Raw genomic sequence first — 14,806 nt, forward strand, 5'->3', positions numbered from 1 at the left:
ATTGATAAACTTTAATTTTCATAGGAGAATTAGAACATACTTCTTCTAATTTCTCAACTTTTTTTTAATTTGGAAAAACATACACATTTGCTGAAAAAAGCTGGGAAGAAATTCCTGCGCAGAAACACTAACAAGGACAGTGACGCTAGAGCTAAGCTTACCAGGGAGAGGATGGTAGGACTGGAAGTTTGAGAGAAAACATAGAGCCTGGTCATTTAGGACCTGTGGGCGTTGTAAAGACTGCATGAAGCAGAGGAGCCACAGAGTGTCCTGAGCGGAGGAGTAACATGGTCTGCCTTTGGATTTGAAAGCATCATTCAGGCTGTGGTTTGAAAGTAGTAGAGGCAAGGAAAGTTAGGAAGAAGGTTGTTGCAAAAATCTAGGTGAGAGGTGATGGCAGTATGGACCAGTATGGAAGCACAGAAGGTGGTGAGCAGTAGTTAGACTCTGGATATATTTTAGATGTAAAGCTGGTAGGGTTTATAACAAATCGATTGTAGCATCAATCGGTGGATGGAGGAATAGAAACTGAGGATGACTTCAAGGTGTTTTGGTCTGAGCCTGGCAGGAAGGAGTTACCATTTACTGAGATAGATAAGAGAGTGGAGTGGTAGTGGGTGTGATCGTGGAGAGGTTTGTTTTTTGACATGTTACGTTTGAGATGCTTCTTACATCTAAGTGGAGATGTCATAGTTAGATAAACGTGCTGAGTTCAGGGGAGAAGTCCGGGTTGGAGATAGAAACGCAGGATTTAGTACTATATAGATGGCATTTACCGCCAGGTTTTAAACCCAGCACTGCCCTAGATTGTAGCTGTGGTTTCCTGACCAACTCACTTTACCTTTGTCTATTTGCTTCGCTGAAAAACACTCAAAGAATACACATGCTACCTACCTAAAGTTAACAAGGCTGTGTATGGGGAAATGCCTTGTAAACTGTAAAGTGCTGTCCATACTAGAAAGCAGAAATTTGATGGTGCTGGGGATGAAGAAAATCAGTTTGGGAACCCATGGAAATAGTCTTTATGTGCCGAAGATGAGAGAATCCGCCCCCCCCCCCCCCCGAAAAGAAAGTGCAAATAAAAATCATTACTAGTTTGGACTGTAGCCCAACTTTGCAAAACTAGTATTTTTTATTTAAATGAAATCCAGAATTTAGCACGAACTTCACGTAATCTTTTTGGGTTGCACAACAATCTTGTGAGGAATTACTGTCATTCCCATTTTACAGAGGAGGAAACTGAGCTCAGGGAGGATGCCAGACCTACAGAGCATCATACTAATGGTAGACAGCCACATAAGCATCCAGACATCCTCCTTCCAAGTGAATACGAACGACCCACTCCCCAGCCACACTGTCCTCGGATAGGCGGAGGAAACAGCAAGACTGCCCCAGCTCCCGGGACTCCCCTCAGCTTTCCTCGCCTCCCTTGGCCCCCCCACATCTCATTCCCGCATGGTACAGCCCTTTTCTCTTATCGCGATACCGGAAGCTTCGTGCTTCTGGTTGCCAGGGGAACAGCGTCCCTGGAGGCAGGAGGGCTTTGGACGCACAGCTCCTTCCCCTTCCAGAAAAGCTGTGGTGACGGGAAAGAACCCTCCCCTTTGGGGGACAGGGGGTGACGCTGTCAGCCGGTGCGCTTCTGCGCCCGTCAATGCTTTGCTGTCTGGTGACTGGCTCCCAGAGTTTCCGCCGCGAAGGTAAGGCACCGCACCTGTTAGGACACCACCTTTAACGCCGCGCGACTGGCGGAAGAGTGAGCGAGGCGGTGTCGTGTCAGGGACAGCCCCTGGGCTGTCAGGGAGAGGGGCAGGGCCAATGAGAGGGCGAGGCGGAGTCGTGTCCGGCTGCTGGGCCCGGAGACTGGCTGTTAGCGCGAGGGGGCAGGGCCAGCAGGGGGGCGGGCTCAGCCGGGCTGGGCGGAGCCTACGGGGGCCACCCCACGGCGACCCAAGCATTTTCCTCCACGACGACTGTGTCTCCAGGATTTCCTGGAGCCTGCTGCAAACTTTTCCTGACCTTAGGACCTCGTATCAAGGACTCCCCCTGTCCTGTGCCTTCTGTTCCTTAAGAGCTAAAAGTTATGGGGCACCTGGGTGGCTCAGTCTGTTTAACGTCCAACTTTGACTCACGTCTTGATGTCAGGATCGGAAGTTCGAGCACCACATTGGGCTCTGTGCTGACAGCTCAGAGCCTGGAGCCTGCTTCAGATTCTATGTCTCTGTCTCTCTCTGCGCCTCCCCCTGCTCATGCCCTGTCTAAGAAATAAATAAACATTAAAAAAAAATTAAACGTTATAATTAAAACCAATCACCAGTCATTTAAAATAGACCTCAAATAGCAAAGGATATATATAGGCATGCTACAGGAGAAGAAAAGGTGACCAGTAAACACTTGACTGAAGCCTTGTCTGGTAATTAAAGAAATGTAAATCAAACTCAGATACCTTTGACACTTAGATTGACCCCAGGCCAGAATGGGGAAAGAGGAACTTTCATCATACCCTGTTGGTAGTAGTGTAATTTGGTACAGCCTTTTTGGTGGACAGTGTGGCAACCTACCAAAATTTGAAACACAAGAATTCTTTGACTCAGCATAGTTTATCTTCTGGGTATGTAAATGTAACTAAAGAAAGATTCGTACAAAGGGGTTAACTTAAAATTGTGTGTGCCATTTGTGTGTGTGTGTGTGTGTGTGTGTGTGTGTGTGTGTGTGTGTTGGGGAGGAGTAGGTAGGTAAAAAGGATAGGTTTGCATATGCCTAAAAAAAAAAGTGAGACACCCCCCCCCCCAATCTATTCCAAGTGGTTCTTGGGGTGAGGAACATTTTGACTTCATTTTTTTTTCATGTTTCTTTATTTGAGAGAGGGAGAGAAAGTGCGCGCATTCACGAGCAGGGGAGGGGCAGGGAGAGAGGGAGAGAGAGAATCCCAAGCAGGCTCCCTGCTGTCAGTGTGGAGTTCGATGAGGGGCTCCATCTCACACACTGTTGAGGTCATGACCTGAACTCAAATCAGGAGTGGGTGGTTTAACTGACTGAGCCAGGCAGGTGCCCAGGAAATTTTTGACTTTAAAAAGTTTTGTATTCTGGGGCGCTTGGATGGCTCAGTCGGTTGTGTGCAAGACTTGTCTTCGGCTCAGGTCATGATCCCGTGGTTTGTGGGTTCAGCCCTGCATCTGGCTCTGAGCTAACAGCACAGAGCCTGCTTGGGATTCAGTTTCCCTCTCTTTCTGTCCCTCCCCTACCTGCTCTTTATCTCTTTCAAAAGAAATTAAAAAAAAAAACTTAAAAATAAGTTTTATATTCTTCTATATTATTTGACTTTTTCTTTCGCATGGGCAAGTCTTTCTTACATCATAATTGTATAAAGTAACAAAAAAAACCTAACAAAATAATTTTTAGACATTAAAATCATGAAAATAAGTATAATTCCACTTAAAAAAAGCCTGGCTATTTATTATTTCTAAACAGAGGAGGATTCATTTTCTTTCAATTCTTCCTTTCATCCAAAAGTAGCAAATTATGGCAGCCATGTGTCCCCATTTTGGTTTTAAATGATCCTTGGTGGTTGCATTTCTCACAAGCCTGTATGAAAAGGTTTAAATTAATCTTGTTTGAAATGAATGTTATAAAAAGTTGGTGCATGGCAGTAGTGATTTGTTACAATTTAGAATCTGGTCATATATCAGCCCTTTAAAGGAATATCATGAAGTGAATCATATATATATATATTTTTTAAATTTTTTTAACGTTTATTTATTTTTGAGACAGAGAGAGACAGAGCATGAACAGGGGAGGGGCAGAGAGAGAGGGAGACACAGAATCTGAAGCAGGCTCCAGGCTCTGAGCTATCAGCACAGAGCCCGACGTGGGGCTGGAACTCATTGACGCGAGATCATGACCTGAGCTGAAGTCGGACGCTTAACTGACCGAGCCACCCAGGCGCCCCGAAGTGAATCATATTTTATTTTTGAAATATCTTTAATGCAGTAAGAAAATGCTCATCTTATGATGTTAAGTGAGAAACATAATATGAGTCCAATTTTGGTGGAAACATATAGAGGAAAAATGGAAAAGAAATATGCTAATGAGGTTAACTCAGAGTGGTGAATATTGGGTGATTTTTATTTATTTTTAAATACACTTTAATATGTTCTAGAAATTTTCCTACAATAAATAATTATGAATTCAAGATCTACTTAGTTGAGAATCTGAAAATACAGATAAGCCAAAGGTAAAATAAAAGACCAAGAACATCCATGAATCCGCCAATCCATAAGAACCCACCTCTGTTCAGTCCTTGACTTGTGATCATCTATCAGGTCCTTTTCTGTATATTCCTTTAATTAGAGAATCGGACATTTCTCTCCTCTCTTTCCTTCCTTCCTCCCTCTTTCTTCCTTCCTTCTTCTTTCTTTCTTTCTTCCTCCCTTTCTCTTTCTTTCTTTCTTTCTTTCTTTCTTTCTTTCTTTCTTTCTGAATTCCTTGTTTATGTCCTTAACTAGTTTTCTATTGGAATATTTCTTTTTCTTACTGATTGGTAAGAGTTCTTTAAGTATGTAAATTCATTAACCTTTTGTGTATTATCTGTGTTGCATATAACTTGCCCAGTTTCTCTGGTGCCTTTTAATTTACTTTAGAGTTCTTTTTAGTTTGTTTGTTTTCCATTCAAGAGCATTAAATGTTATGTAATCAAAACTATTAGTCTCTTCCTTTTTGATTTACACTCTTATGTTTAATAAGTCATTAACTTATTACATGAATTATATTTATGTTTCCTTCTACTCCCTTGGGGATTTCTTATTTTACATTTATTTTTTATTTAAAAAATCAATTTTTACTTTTATTAAAGTGGTATAGTAAAAAATAGCAAACTCTGCTATAACATTTACAAAGGAAGAAAAGAGAAGCAATTCCTAGTCTTACTCTCCAGAAGCAACCATTATGAACTTGTAAATATTATGTTTATTTGACGATTGCTTGGCTTTGTCAGTTTTTGGACGTTCTCTTTGATTTCCTATCATGACAGATTAGATATTTTATACTTCCTCTCCTTTTGCATATTCCTCCCTACATACACTCAATATAGGTAAGGCACAGTATTTGGTTAAATCAACATTTAGTGCTTCTGTAATAAGTATTTATCGTTTGATTACTTTCTCTGACAATGCTTTATTTTTCTTGTGGAGTTTCTATGGGGCTACTGTGCTTTCTTCTTTAACACTCAAGCACATCTTTAAGATCCTAATTCAACGCCCCTCCTCCACTACGTTTTTCTACATGGGCGAAGTCCTAAGATTGATCAGTTATATACCCACCCATCCTGGGAACTGTATTTTGTTTAATTTATTATTTTCCGGAGCAAACATAATAGAACAAACCTCTTACTAAAGCAAACTGCAAGGTTTCTGGAGCCTTGTCACTGATCCATGTCATTGACGGTTCCCTGTGCTTCTATTCCCCTTCCTGACAGGTATTATCCTGGCTCTGCAAATGCTTCCATCTCATTGCTCCCTCTGTAAGCTACAATAAGTCTCCCTTGACAGGCTGCTTATGGCATTTACAAGACATTTGGCCTTTTGGTGACTTATGCTTTTTGATTGTGACGTGATGGGCCAGGGTGATCCGTCATCCCACAATAATAATGTCAGCGCCTTCCTGAGTGAGCCCAAATCCTTTTGCAGAGTTTGAATAATGTGAAGATCAATGCCTTTTTCATTTGCTAAGATGGAAAGAGTTGACCTGCTGATCCCTTAAGCGTCAGCTTTGGCACACTGAATGGCTGGAGGCCAAATCATATTATCCCTCTGTGTGCTTTGGAGGAACATCAGGTTGTTTCTGTTTGTGCTTCCTCCTGTGTCCAAAACTTCCCTGGACTCTTCCTCTGCTGTTCAAAGAAAGAAAGAGAGATGAATCATTTTGTAGGGTACAAAAAGGACATTGTTACACTTGCTTGGGCCAGAGGCCCAATTGCCTTTCCTCTTTCTGTTATGAGAGAAATGGTTTAATTCATAATTAGAACGTTAGCGAAATTATGAAATTTACGGAAGGATTGTTGGAAGATCTGTTTACCTGTATGACAAACCAGAATCTGGAATTCTCTCTATTTCTTCCATTTTCTCAGCATGCATGATACCCCACCATTACTGAGCAAATCTGAAATGGTCCTGATCAAATGCACAGTTTGGAAGGATCAGTGTGCCTGCAATGCCCTTGTTCTCCTACTAGTTTAAGCCACCCTGCCTAATAATTCCTGCTTCAGAAAACAGCACTGGGAATAGGGAGCCACAGTGATGACAAGCCTGTGGATGGTGTCACACGAAAAATAGAAATTGGCAATGTGTGTGGCCAGGTAATAAGTGTCTCTCCTCTGTCAGAGAAAGTAGGTTTTTTTCTCGTTTCTGAGGGCGAGGTAGAATCATGGGTTTTAAAAGTGGAGGATTGATAGGAAAAGAGCAGTGACCTGGAGATAGGTACTCCATAAAAATGTGGCTCCAAAGGGGAGAGGAGAAATCAGAGCTGAGAGGAAAACCTAGGCTGAAAGGTGAGCTAGAACAGGAAGCGCTAGTAAAATAAGGTAGGCAAAACCAGACAAAAGTTGAGGTTTTATCAAATCATTACGATGAAGCGTGAATCTAGGTTGAGAGTAATGGTGCTCCCTGGGTATCTTCTCAGGCCAAGGACAAAGTAAATGTTTCTTTCTGAGACACAGGAAGCCATTGAGATAGCAGTCTGTATTCTTTTGTCCAACATTCTGGGTAGAATGATTTTCACCTATAGTAACATAAAACCTGTGGCCACAGACATCTTTTGATGAAATTAGGGTAGTGTGACTTTGGTAGCAACGTAATCCTTATTAACAAAGGTTCTGAGTTAATTGCGCATTAGCACTAATGAAACATTTATACATATAAGATATAACTTGCTTTAATTTTTTGTTTGTTTCAGGATATCAATGGATATTATAAAGGGAAACTTAGATGGGATTTCAAAACCAGCCTCAAGTTCAAGAACCCGTCCTGGGAGTAGAGGTTCAAATGCTTCTTTGGAGGTGCTCTCACCAGAACCAGCATCCTTCATGGTAGTTTGCTATTTAGAAATGATGTTAAGTCCTTCTCCTGAACTCTAGCAATTGATAAACCAAGGCTGTAGTTAACATCCCATCTAAAGGATCTTCTTTAAATTATTATTATTATTATTTAGTGTTTATTTTTGAGAGAGAAAGAGAGAGAGAGACAGACAGACAGAGCATTATCTGGGGAGGGGGTAGAGAGAGAGTGAGACACAATCTGAAACAGGGTCCAGGCACCAAGCTTTCAGCACAGAGCCTGACTCGGGTCTTGAACCCACAAACTGTGAGATCATGACTTGAGCTGAAGTTGGTCATTTAACCAACTGAGCCACCCAGGCGCCCCTAAAGGATCCTCTTTAGAGGGTGTGTTCTGGGAACACTCACAGATTTCTTCTTGGATTTTACCTTAGACCATTTAATGTGAAAATTCTGTGTCTTTCTTTACCTCCTGCTCCCCCTCCTTCTTTTATTTTTCTTTGGAGTGTGGCTTATTTGTTCACAGTTATGCTTTGTTAATGCTCATCTGTAAGCTTTTTTCCTTTTTTTTTCATAAGAAATCTTTGTATTCCAGGAGTGCCTGGGTGGCTCAGTCAGTTAAGCGTCCGACTTCGGCTCGGGTCATGATCTCACGGTTTGTGAGTTTGAGCCCTGCGTTGGGCTCTGTGCTGACAGCTCAGAACCTGGAGCCTGCTTTGGATTCTGTGTCTCCCTCGCTCTCAGCCCCTCCCCCACTTGTTCTCTGTCTCTCTCTGTCTCTCAAAAATAAATAAATGTAAAAAAAAATTAAAACGAAGAAATCTTTGTATTCCAATATCTACTGTGCCAACATTGACTCTTAATATGAAGATGTTTCAGTAATTTTATTTTTTAATTTTAATTTTTTTTTACACAACAAAAATGTATTTTTTCATGGTTCTAGAAGTCCAAGATCCAGGTGCCAAGAGGTTAGGTTTCTCCTGGGGCCTCTCTCCTTGACTTGCAGATGGTCAGCTTCTCTCTTATCCTTACAGGGCCTTTTTCTCCATGCTCCCATACTCCTGGTGTTTTTTCTTCTACTTATAAGGACACCAGTCTTATTGGATTCAGGTCCTATCCTTTTTTTTTTTCTTTTCAAATTTTTATTTAATTTCTAGTTGGTTAGGGGTGCGTGGGTGGCTCATTCTGACAGCTCAGAACCTGGAGCCTGCTTCGGATTCTATGTCTCCTTCTCTCTCTGCCCCTCCCCCACTCATGCTCTGTCTCTGTCTCTCTCAAAAATAAATAAACATTAAAAAAATTAAAAAAATTCTAGTTAACGTACTGTGCAATATTGGTTTCAGGAGTAGAATTCAATGATTCATCACTTATGTATAACATCCAGGCATTCATCGTAAGTGCCCTCCTTAATACCCATCACCCATCTAGCCCAACCCCCACCTACCTCCCTCCATGAACCCTCAGTTTGTTCTCTATCTTTAAGAGTCTCTTATGGTTTGTTTCCCTCTCTTCCCCCACCTCCATATCTTCATTTGTTTTGTTTCTTAAATTCCACATATGAGTGAAATTATATGGTATTTGTCTTTGAGTGACTTATTTCACTTAGCAAAATACACTCTAGCTCCACTCATGTCGTTGCAAATGGCAAGATTTGATGTCTGTGTAATATTCCATTGTATATATATACCACATCTTCTTTATCCCTTCATCAGTTGATGGACATTTGGGTTCTCTCCATAGTTTGACTATTGTTGATAGTGCTGCTAATAACGTTGGGGTGCATGTACCACTTTGAATCTGTATTTTTGTATCCTTTGGGTAAATATTTAGTAGTACAATTGCTGGATCATAGGGTAATTCTATTTTTAACTTTTTAAGGAACCTTCCCACTGTTTGTCAGAGTGGCTGAACTAGTTTGCATTCCCACCAACAGTGCAAGAGGGTTCCTCTTTCTCCACCTCCTTGCCAACACCTGTTATTTCTTGTGTCGTTAAGTTTAGCTATTCTGACAGGTGTGAGGTGGTATCTCATTGTGGTTTTGATTTGTGTTTCTCTGATGATGAGTGATGTTGAGCATCTTTTCATGTATCTGTTAGCCATCTGGATGTCTTCTTTGGAAAAGTATCTATTCATGTCTTCTGCCCATTTCTTAACTAGATTATTGGTTTTTAGGTATTGAGTTTGATAAGTTCTTTATAGATTTTGGATACTAACCAAAAAGTTTCAGTGATTTAAGAAGTATAGTTCTGGTTAAAGACCATGTAATGTATATTTAGTCGGTACCTTACCTCGCCATGATTTCCTTTTCTTTTCTTTAGTGGTCTATTTTTCTTTTCTTAAAATATCTAAACTTGATGTTTTTTTTTTTTTTTTTAAGAATCAGTTTTTTCATCTGCAACGTGGTACTAGTTTTAAGCTTGTGGTAAACAAAAATTTGAAACCTTACGGTAAAAAAAATCTTTGCAGGCTCATGAATCCACACTCATTTATTCTTTTGATTTATGGACCAGACTCTACCTTACGAAACTCTTAAAGCATTTGTTATGATTTAGTGCAGGAACTAGAGACCACTCTAGGCATTTCCAGCAGACAGGGATTAAATAATAGAAATTCAGTTTCTCAAAATCAGTGGAAGGCCAGCATCAGTGGAGGGCCAGCGGGAAAGGGAATCATGGGAGGAAACTTCTCTTGGATTGTTAGTTCCTAGGTCACACCTCCATGGCTGAAATCCAGAGATCAGAAAGCTTCTGCCTCGGGACGCCTGGGTGGCGCAGTCGGTTAAGCGTCCGACTTCAGCCAGGTCACGATCTCGCACTCCGTGAGTTCGAGCCCCGCGTCAGGCTCTGGGCTGATGGCTCAGAGCCTGGAGCCTGTTTCCGATTCTGTGTCTCCCTCTCTCTCTGCCCCTCGCCCGTTCATGCTGTGTGTCTCTCTGTCCCAAAAATAAATAAACGTTGAAAAAAAAAATTAAAAAAAAAAAAAATAAAAAAAAAAAAAGAAAGCTTCTGCCTCTGACGCTGCCACAAGTCCCTCAGAACCACAAAACTGGTGACTGGACATACGGAGATGGCAGCCTTTGAGATTTCTTGCCACCTTCCTATCAGGAGCTTGGGAAGATGGCTTCTCCCTCACGTCTGCAGTCTAAATCTTGTGCAGATATCTCAAACTGGATGATTCTTTTTTTTTTTTTTTTTAAATTTTTTTTTTTTTCAACATTTATTTATTTTTGGGACAGAGAGAGACAGAGCATGAACGCGGGAGGGGCAGAGAGAGAGGGAGACACAGAATCGGAAGCAGGTTCCAGGCTTCGAGCCACCAGCCCAGAGCCTGACGCGGGGCTCGAACTCACGGACCGCGAGATCGTGACCTGGCTGAAGTCGGACGCTTAACCGACTGCGCCACCCAGGCGCCCCTCAAACTGGATGATTCTAACATGCATCCAGAACCACAGGTGGCTTGTTAAAATACGATTTCTAGCTGAGCTCTCTGTTTTGTTTCATCTAATCCTGCATCATTACTGTGGGTTAACACTTGTTAGTTGTGTAATATTTCTTGATATCTGGTAGGATGGGTCTCTCCATCTTATTCTTTTCTAGAACTGTCTTAGCTATTCTTGGCCTTTTTGTTCTTGTATTTTAGATTGGTTTTTCAGGCCTTGCAAACATTACTCTTGGACTTTTGACTGAAATTACTTTGAATTTATAGATGAATTTGGAGACAGTTTGTGACTTTGCGATATTAAATCTTAGCTATTAACATTGTATCTCGTTGATTTTTGTTTCTAATTTAAAATTTTTATACACTGTAAAATTTATTCTTTTTCAGTGTATAGTTCTGAGTTTGGCAAATGTGTAGAGTGATACCATCACAATCAAGATATAGGACAGTTCCATCACCCCTCAAAAATTCCTTCATGCTACCTACCTCTTTGCCTCTACTCAATCTCCCTTACTCTTAATCCTGGAAACCCCTGATCTGTTCTTTGTACCTATTGTTTTTCCTTTTCCAGAAAATCATATGAATGGAATTAAAAAGTATGCAGCTTTTGAGTCTGGCTTTTGTTTATTGGCACAATGCATTTGAGACTCTTCTATTGTTATGTATATCAATTGTTCACTCCTTTTTTATTGACAATTAGTGTTCCATTGTGTGGATATACCACAGTTGGTTTACACATTCACATGTTGAGCAACATTTGGGTTGTTTGCAGGTTCTGGTGATTATGAATAAAGCTGCTATTAATATTTGTATACTGAATTCTTTTTATTTAAAAACTTTTTAAATGTTTATTTATTTTTGAGAGAGAGAGAGAGAGAGAGAGAGAGAGAGAGAGAGAGGGAGAGAGAGGATGGGGGAGGGGCAGCGAGAGAGGGAGACACAGAATTCCAAGCAGGCTCCAGGCTCTGAGTTGTCAGCACAGAGCCCCACACCGGGCTCAAACTCAGGAACCATGAGATCATGACCTGTGCTGAAGTCGGACGTTTAACCAACTGAGCCATCCAGGTGCATCTGATTTTTTTTTTTTTCCTATGGGAGAGTAGGCTTTTATTTCTCTTGGGTAAATACCTGGGAGTTGGATTTCTGGGTTGTATGGTAGGTATATGTTTAACTATAAGAAATTGCAAAATTGTTTTCTATTCCCATGAGAAATATAGGAGCGTTCCAGCTGCTCTGGATCCTCACAGAAGTTGATATTGTTAGTTTTTTTAAAAAGCTATTCTAATAGGCATATGGCAGTATCTCATTGTGGTTTTAACTCCCATCTTCCTGGTGACTAATAATGATAAATGAGCTTTCAGGTGCTTCTTTGTAACCCACGTATCTTTTTTGGAAAAGGTATTGTATTTTTTCTTTTTTTCCCTAACTTTTAAACTTGTGTTCTTATTGTTAACTTTTGAGAGTTCTTTATGTTTTTGAGATAGAGTCTTTTCTTAGATACGTGATTTGCAAATATTTTTTCCTTGTCTGTAGCTTGACTTTTCGTTCTTTTAACCATGTGTTTTGAAAAGCAAACATTTTAAATTTTGTTAAGTGCAATTTGTCAACATTGTTTTGAGACTTGTTTTTTGTTTTTGTTTGTTTTTGTTTTTGTTTTTTGGTTGTATCCAAGAACTCTTTGTCCAACCCACGGTTCCCGAGATTTTTTCCTGTGTTTTCTTCTGAAAGTGTTATAGTTTTATGCTTTACGTTTAGGTGATTTTGGCCTCTCTTGTTAGTGAGAAGGCTTTTGGAAATCCGATATTCATTACACTGTGGGCTGTCTCATTTAGATAATTTTCTCTGGTTGCTTTAATTTTTTTTCTCTTTGTGTTCAGTATCTACTATTACTCACCGGTGTTTGGATTTGTTTATTTTATACTTCTGGAGACTAGTACTTCTTCACTCTGAGGATTTGTGTGTTCTGTTTATTTTGAAAAATATTCGACCATTGTTTTTTTCAAAAGTTTCTAGTATTGCCCACTGTTTTTTCTATTTCATCATCCTGAAAGTCACATTAAGTGTCTTTTGAAACTTTCCCTTCTATCTTTATGTCTCTCATCTTTTTTTAAAAAAAATATTTTCTATTCATTTATTTTGCTGTGCTTCATCCTGGGGGAATTTTTAACATATATTTAAAATTTTTTGAATCCTTTCTTATGCTGTGTCACATCTACTCTTTGATCCACTGAATTCTTAAATTTAATGATATCTTTTTAATTTCCGGAAGCTCTTTTTAGTTTATTTTCAAATAAACTAAAGAAGGTTGGTGCTAATGAAGTGGGGAAATTTGGGTAAAATTGTAAAATGGGCCAAGATTGCCATTTGTTCTCCAGTTTTGTCTTTTTACTTCATTGCTTCCTGCTCATTCTAAGAGTTAGAATCATGTGGGATGATATATGTGAGAGTCTTGTTGTGTCCTGAAGTGTGCTATCCAAGTATATTGCTAATATCTAGTTATGTGTTATATATTCTATATTTCCCTATATAAGAACCGTTCTCAGGGAAAAGTCAGCCAAGTTCATTTATGCCAAGATATAAATAAGCATCAGGGCTCATGTGATCTCTTCTAGCAATTTCAAGATTTTCACAGAACTCTATAGCCTTAAGGATTTACTGGTTATTACAGAATTTAAGGCTTTAACCTGGCCTTTCACAGAGTATGTTTTTGAACAGGGAACCCTCTTTAACACCTCCCAGATCACATAGAGGAGGCATTGTTTTGCTTATTTATAAATTGGGCGTCAGCTAGTTTCATTCTATGCTGGATCTAGTAATGCCTATACCATAGTGTCGTTGAGGAGTGAATGAGGCCGTGTGTATAAAGTACTTAGCACAGGCCCTGGCCAGTAAGAATTCCTCAGTAAATGTTGGCTCTGATCATTATACCACTGACTCAGCTCAGTTCTGCTGGGACTTATGTCCTAGTCTAGGTAAACAGAGATGCTCGCGTGCAGTCTTGTATCCCTGGCAGTTTAATTCTCCACACGATCCACCTTCTGCCCTGAAGATTCACAAGGGGACACAGATTCCAGTGGCCGAGAGTTGACCACCCTCCAAGGGCCAAGCCCTGATGGCCTGGAGCAGAGGTTTCCTCCATTGGGAAGGGAAATGCATTCCTTCCAGAAGGGCTGAATCTCTCTGAGGTTTTGCCTCTCTCTTGGACTATGTTCACTTCTAATGTAACTCTCACTGCCACTCATGGCTGTCAGGGCACTACGATCCCTGCTTTTTCCTGATGCAGCCGTGGATGTCTTTTCTTGCTCTCTCTCAGGAAAACACAGCTGTGCCAAACTGGTGTTTTCAAAATGAGCATTGCTGAAATGGAAAGAGAAACCAAAATGACAGAAAAATTGTGAATAGCATAAAAATAATTACCAAAGCACATGGTTCTGACTTGAAGAGTATCATTAGAAACACATCTCGATTCAGACTCTTTGCTTTCCAACTGTTCAATAGCCACATGTCACATGGTCATTGTATGGGAGCGCAGCTCTAGACCTTTGACTTTCCATCTGAGTGTAAGCTCCAGAAGCAGGGACCATCATGCCTCATGTCCAGAGCTGGCAGAGAGGGGTTCTGGGACGGATTCCTGACCCTTCTCCATTATCGCTGGAACTTGCCAGAGAATGGGGCATGTCTTTTTGGTGCAAATGGTATTATATTTGCGTAATTAACTTAGAGTTAATTAAAAGTTCTGTTTCTAGAGTAGTTTAACACTAGCGTATGTATGTGTATGTCCTCACATGTATTTACGTTAGTGTTAAAATAGTCTACAAATGTTAAGGTTTTAAAACCTTACCTATTTATGAAAATTATTTCTTTGGAAATAATGTTTAGGTTGATACTGCAATCAAGTTGAACTCTGGTATAAAGGGCCACTCTGAGAGGAGTAATGCAGAGGAAAATGGAAACAATAATGATGATAAAGGGGAAAGTGATTCTGCAAAACCAAAATTGGCTGAAGAAGGCTCAGATGAAGATCTGAACTTGGTTCAACACCAGATAATCCCTGGATGTGCAGGTAGGATACTCACCAGGTGATAGGCTAATGATAATTACAGATATTATAGTTAAAATATTAGAGTTACATCTGTTTTTTATCAGCTAAAGAAATCCTAGTGAAAAAAAGAGGTAAACCTTTGTGAGCACCAGCTTTTGTTTAGAATAGTACTGAGTCCTTAAAAACACATAGAAAAATAATAAAATTTTCATTTAATGAAATCGTTACTGTGGGTCATTTCACGTTAATCAAGTAGGAAGTATTTCTGCCACTTATGA

The 14,806-nt window shown here is 40.2% G+C and overlaps 1 protein-coding gene across 1 annotated transcript in view; it reads left to right on the forward strand.

Moving 5' to 3' along the window:
- The first annotated feature begins 1,498 nt into the window (after positions 1-1,498).
- Positions 1,499-14,806, forward strand: part of FSIP1 (fibrous sheath interacting protein 1) — a 196,097-nt gene continuing 182,789 nt past the window's right edge. Inside the window, exons 1-3 of the mRNA XM_047863184.1 lie at positions 1,499-1,700; positions 6,949-7,081; positions 14,366-14,549. Coding sequence (XP_047719140.1) covers positions 6,956-7,081; positions 14,366-14,549 — 310 coding nt within the window. The 5' untranslated portion in view covers positions 1,499-1,700; positions 6,949-6,955. The remainder of the gene's footprint in view (positions 1,701-6,948; positions 7,082-14,365; positions 14,550-14,806) is intronic.

This window comes from Prionailurus viverrinus, chromosome B3, assembly GCF_022837055.1.
Source record: "Prionailurus viverrinus isolate Anna chromosome B3, UM_Priviv_1.0, whole genome shotgun sequence".
In the NCBI taxonomy this organism is placed as follows: domain Eukaryota; kingdom Metazoa; phylum Chordata; class Mammalia; order Carnivora; family Felidae; genus Prionailurus; species Prionailurus viverrinus.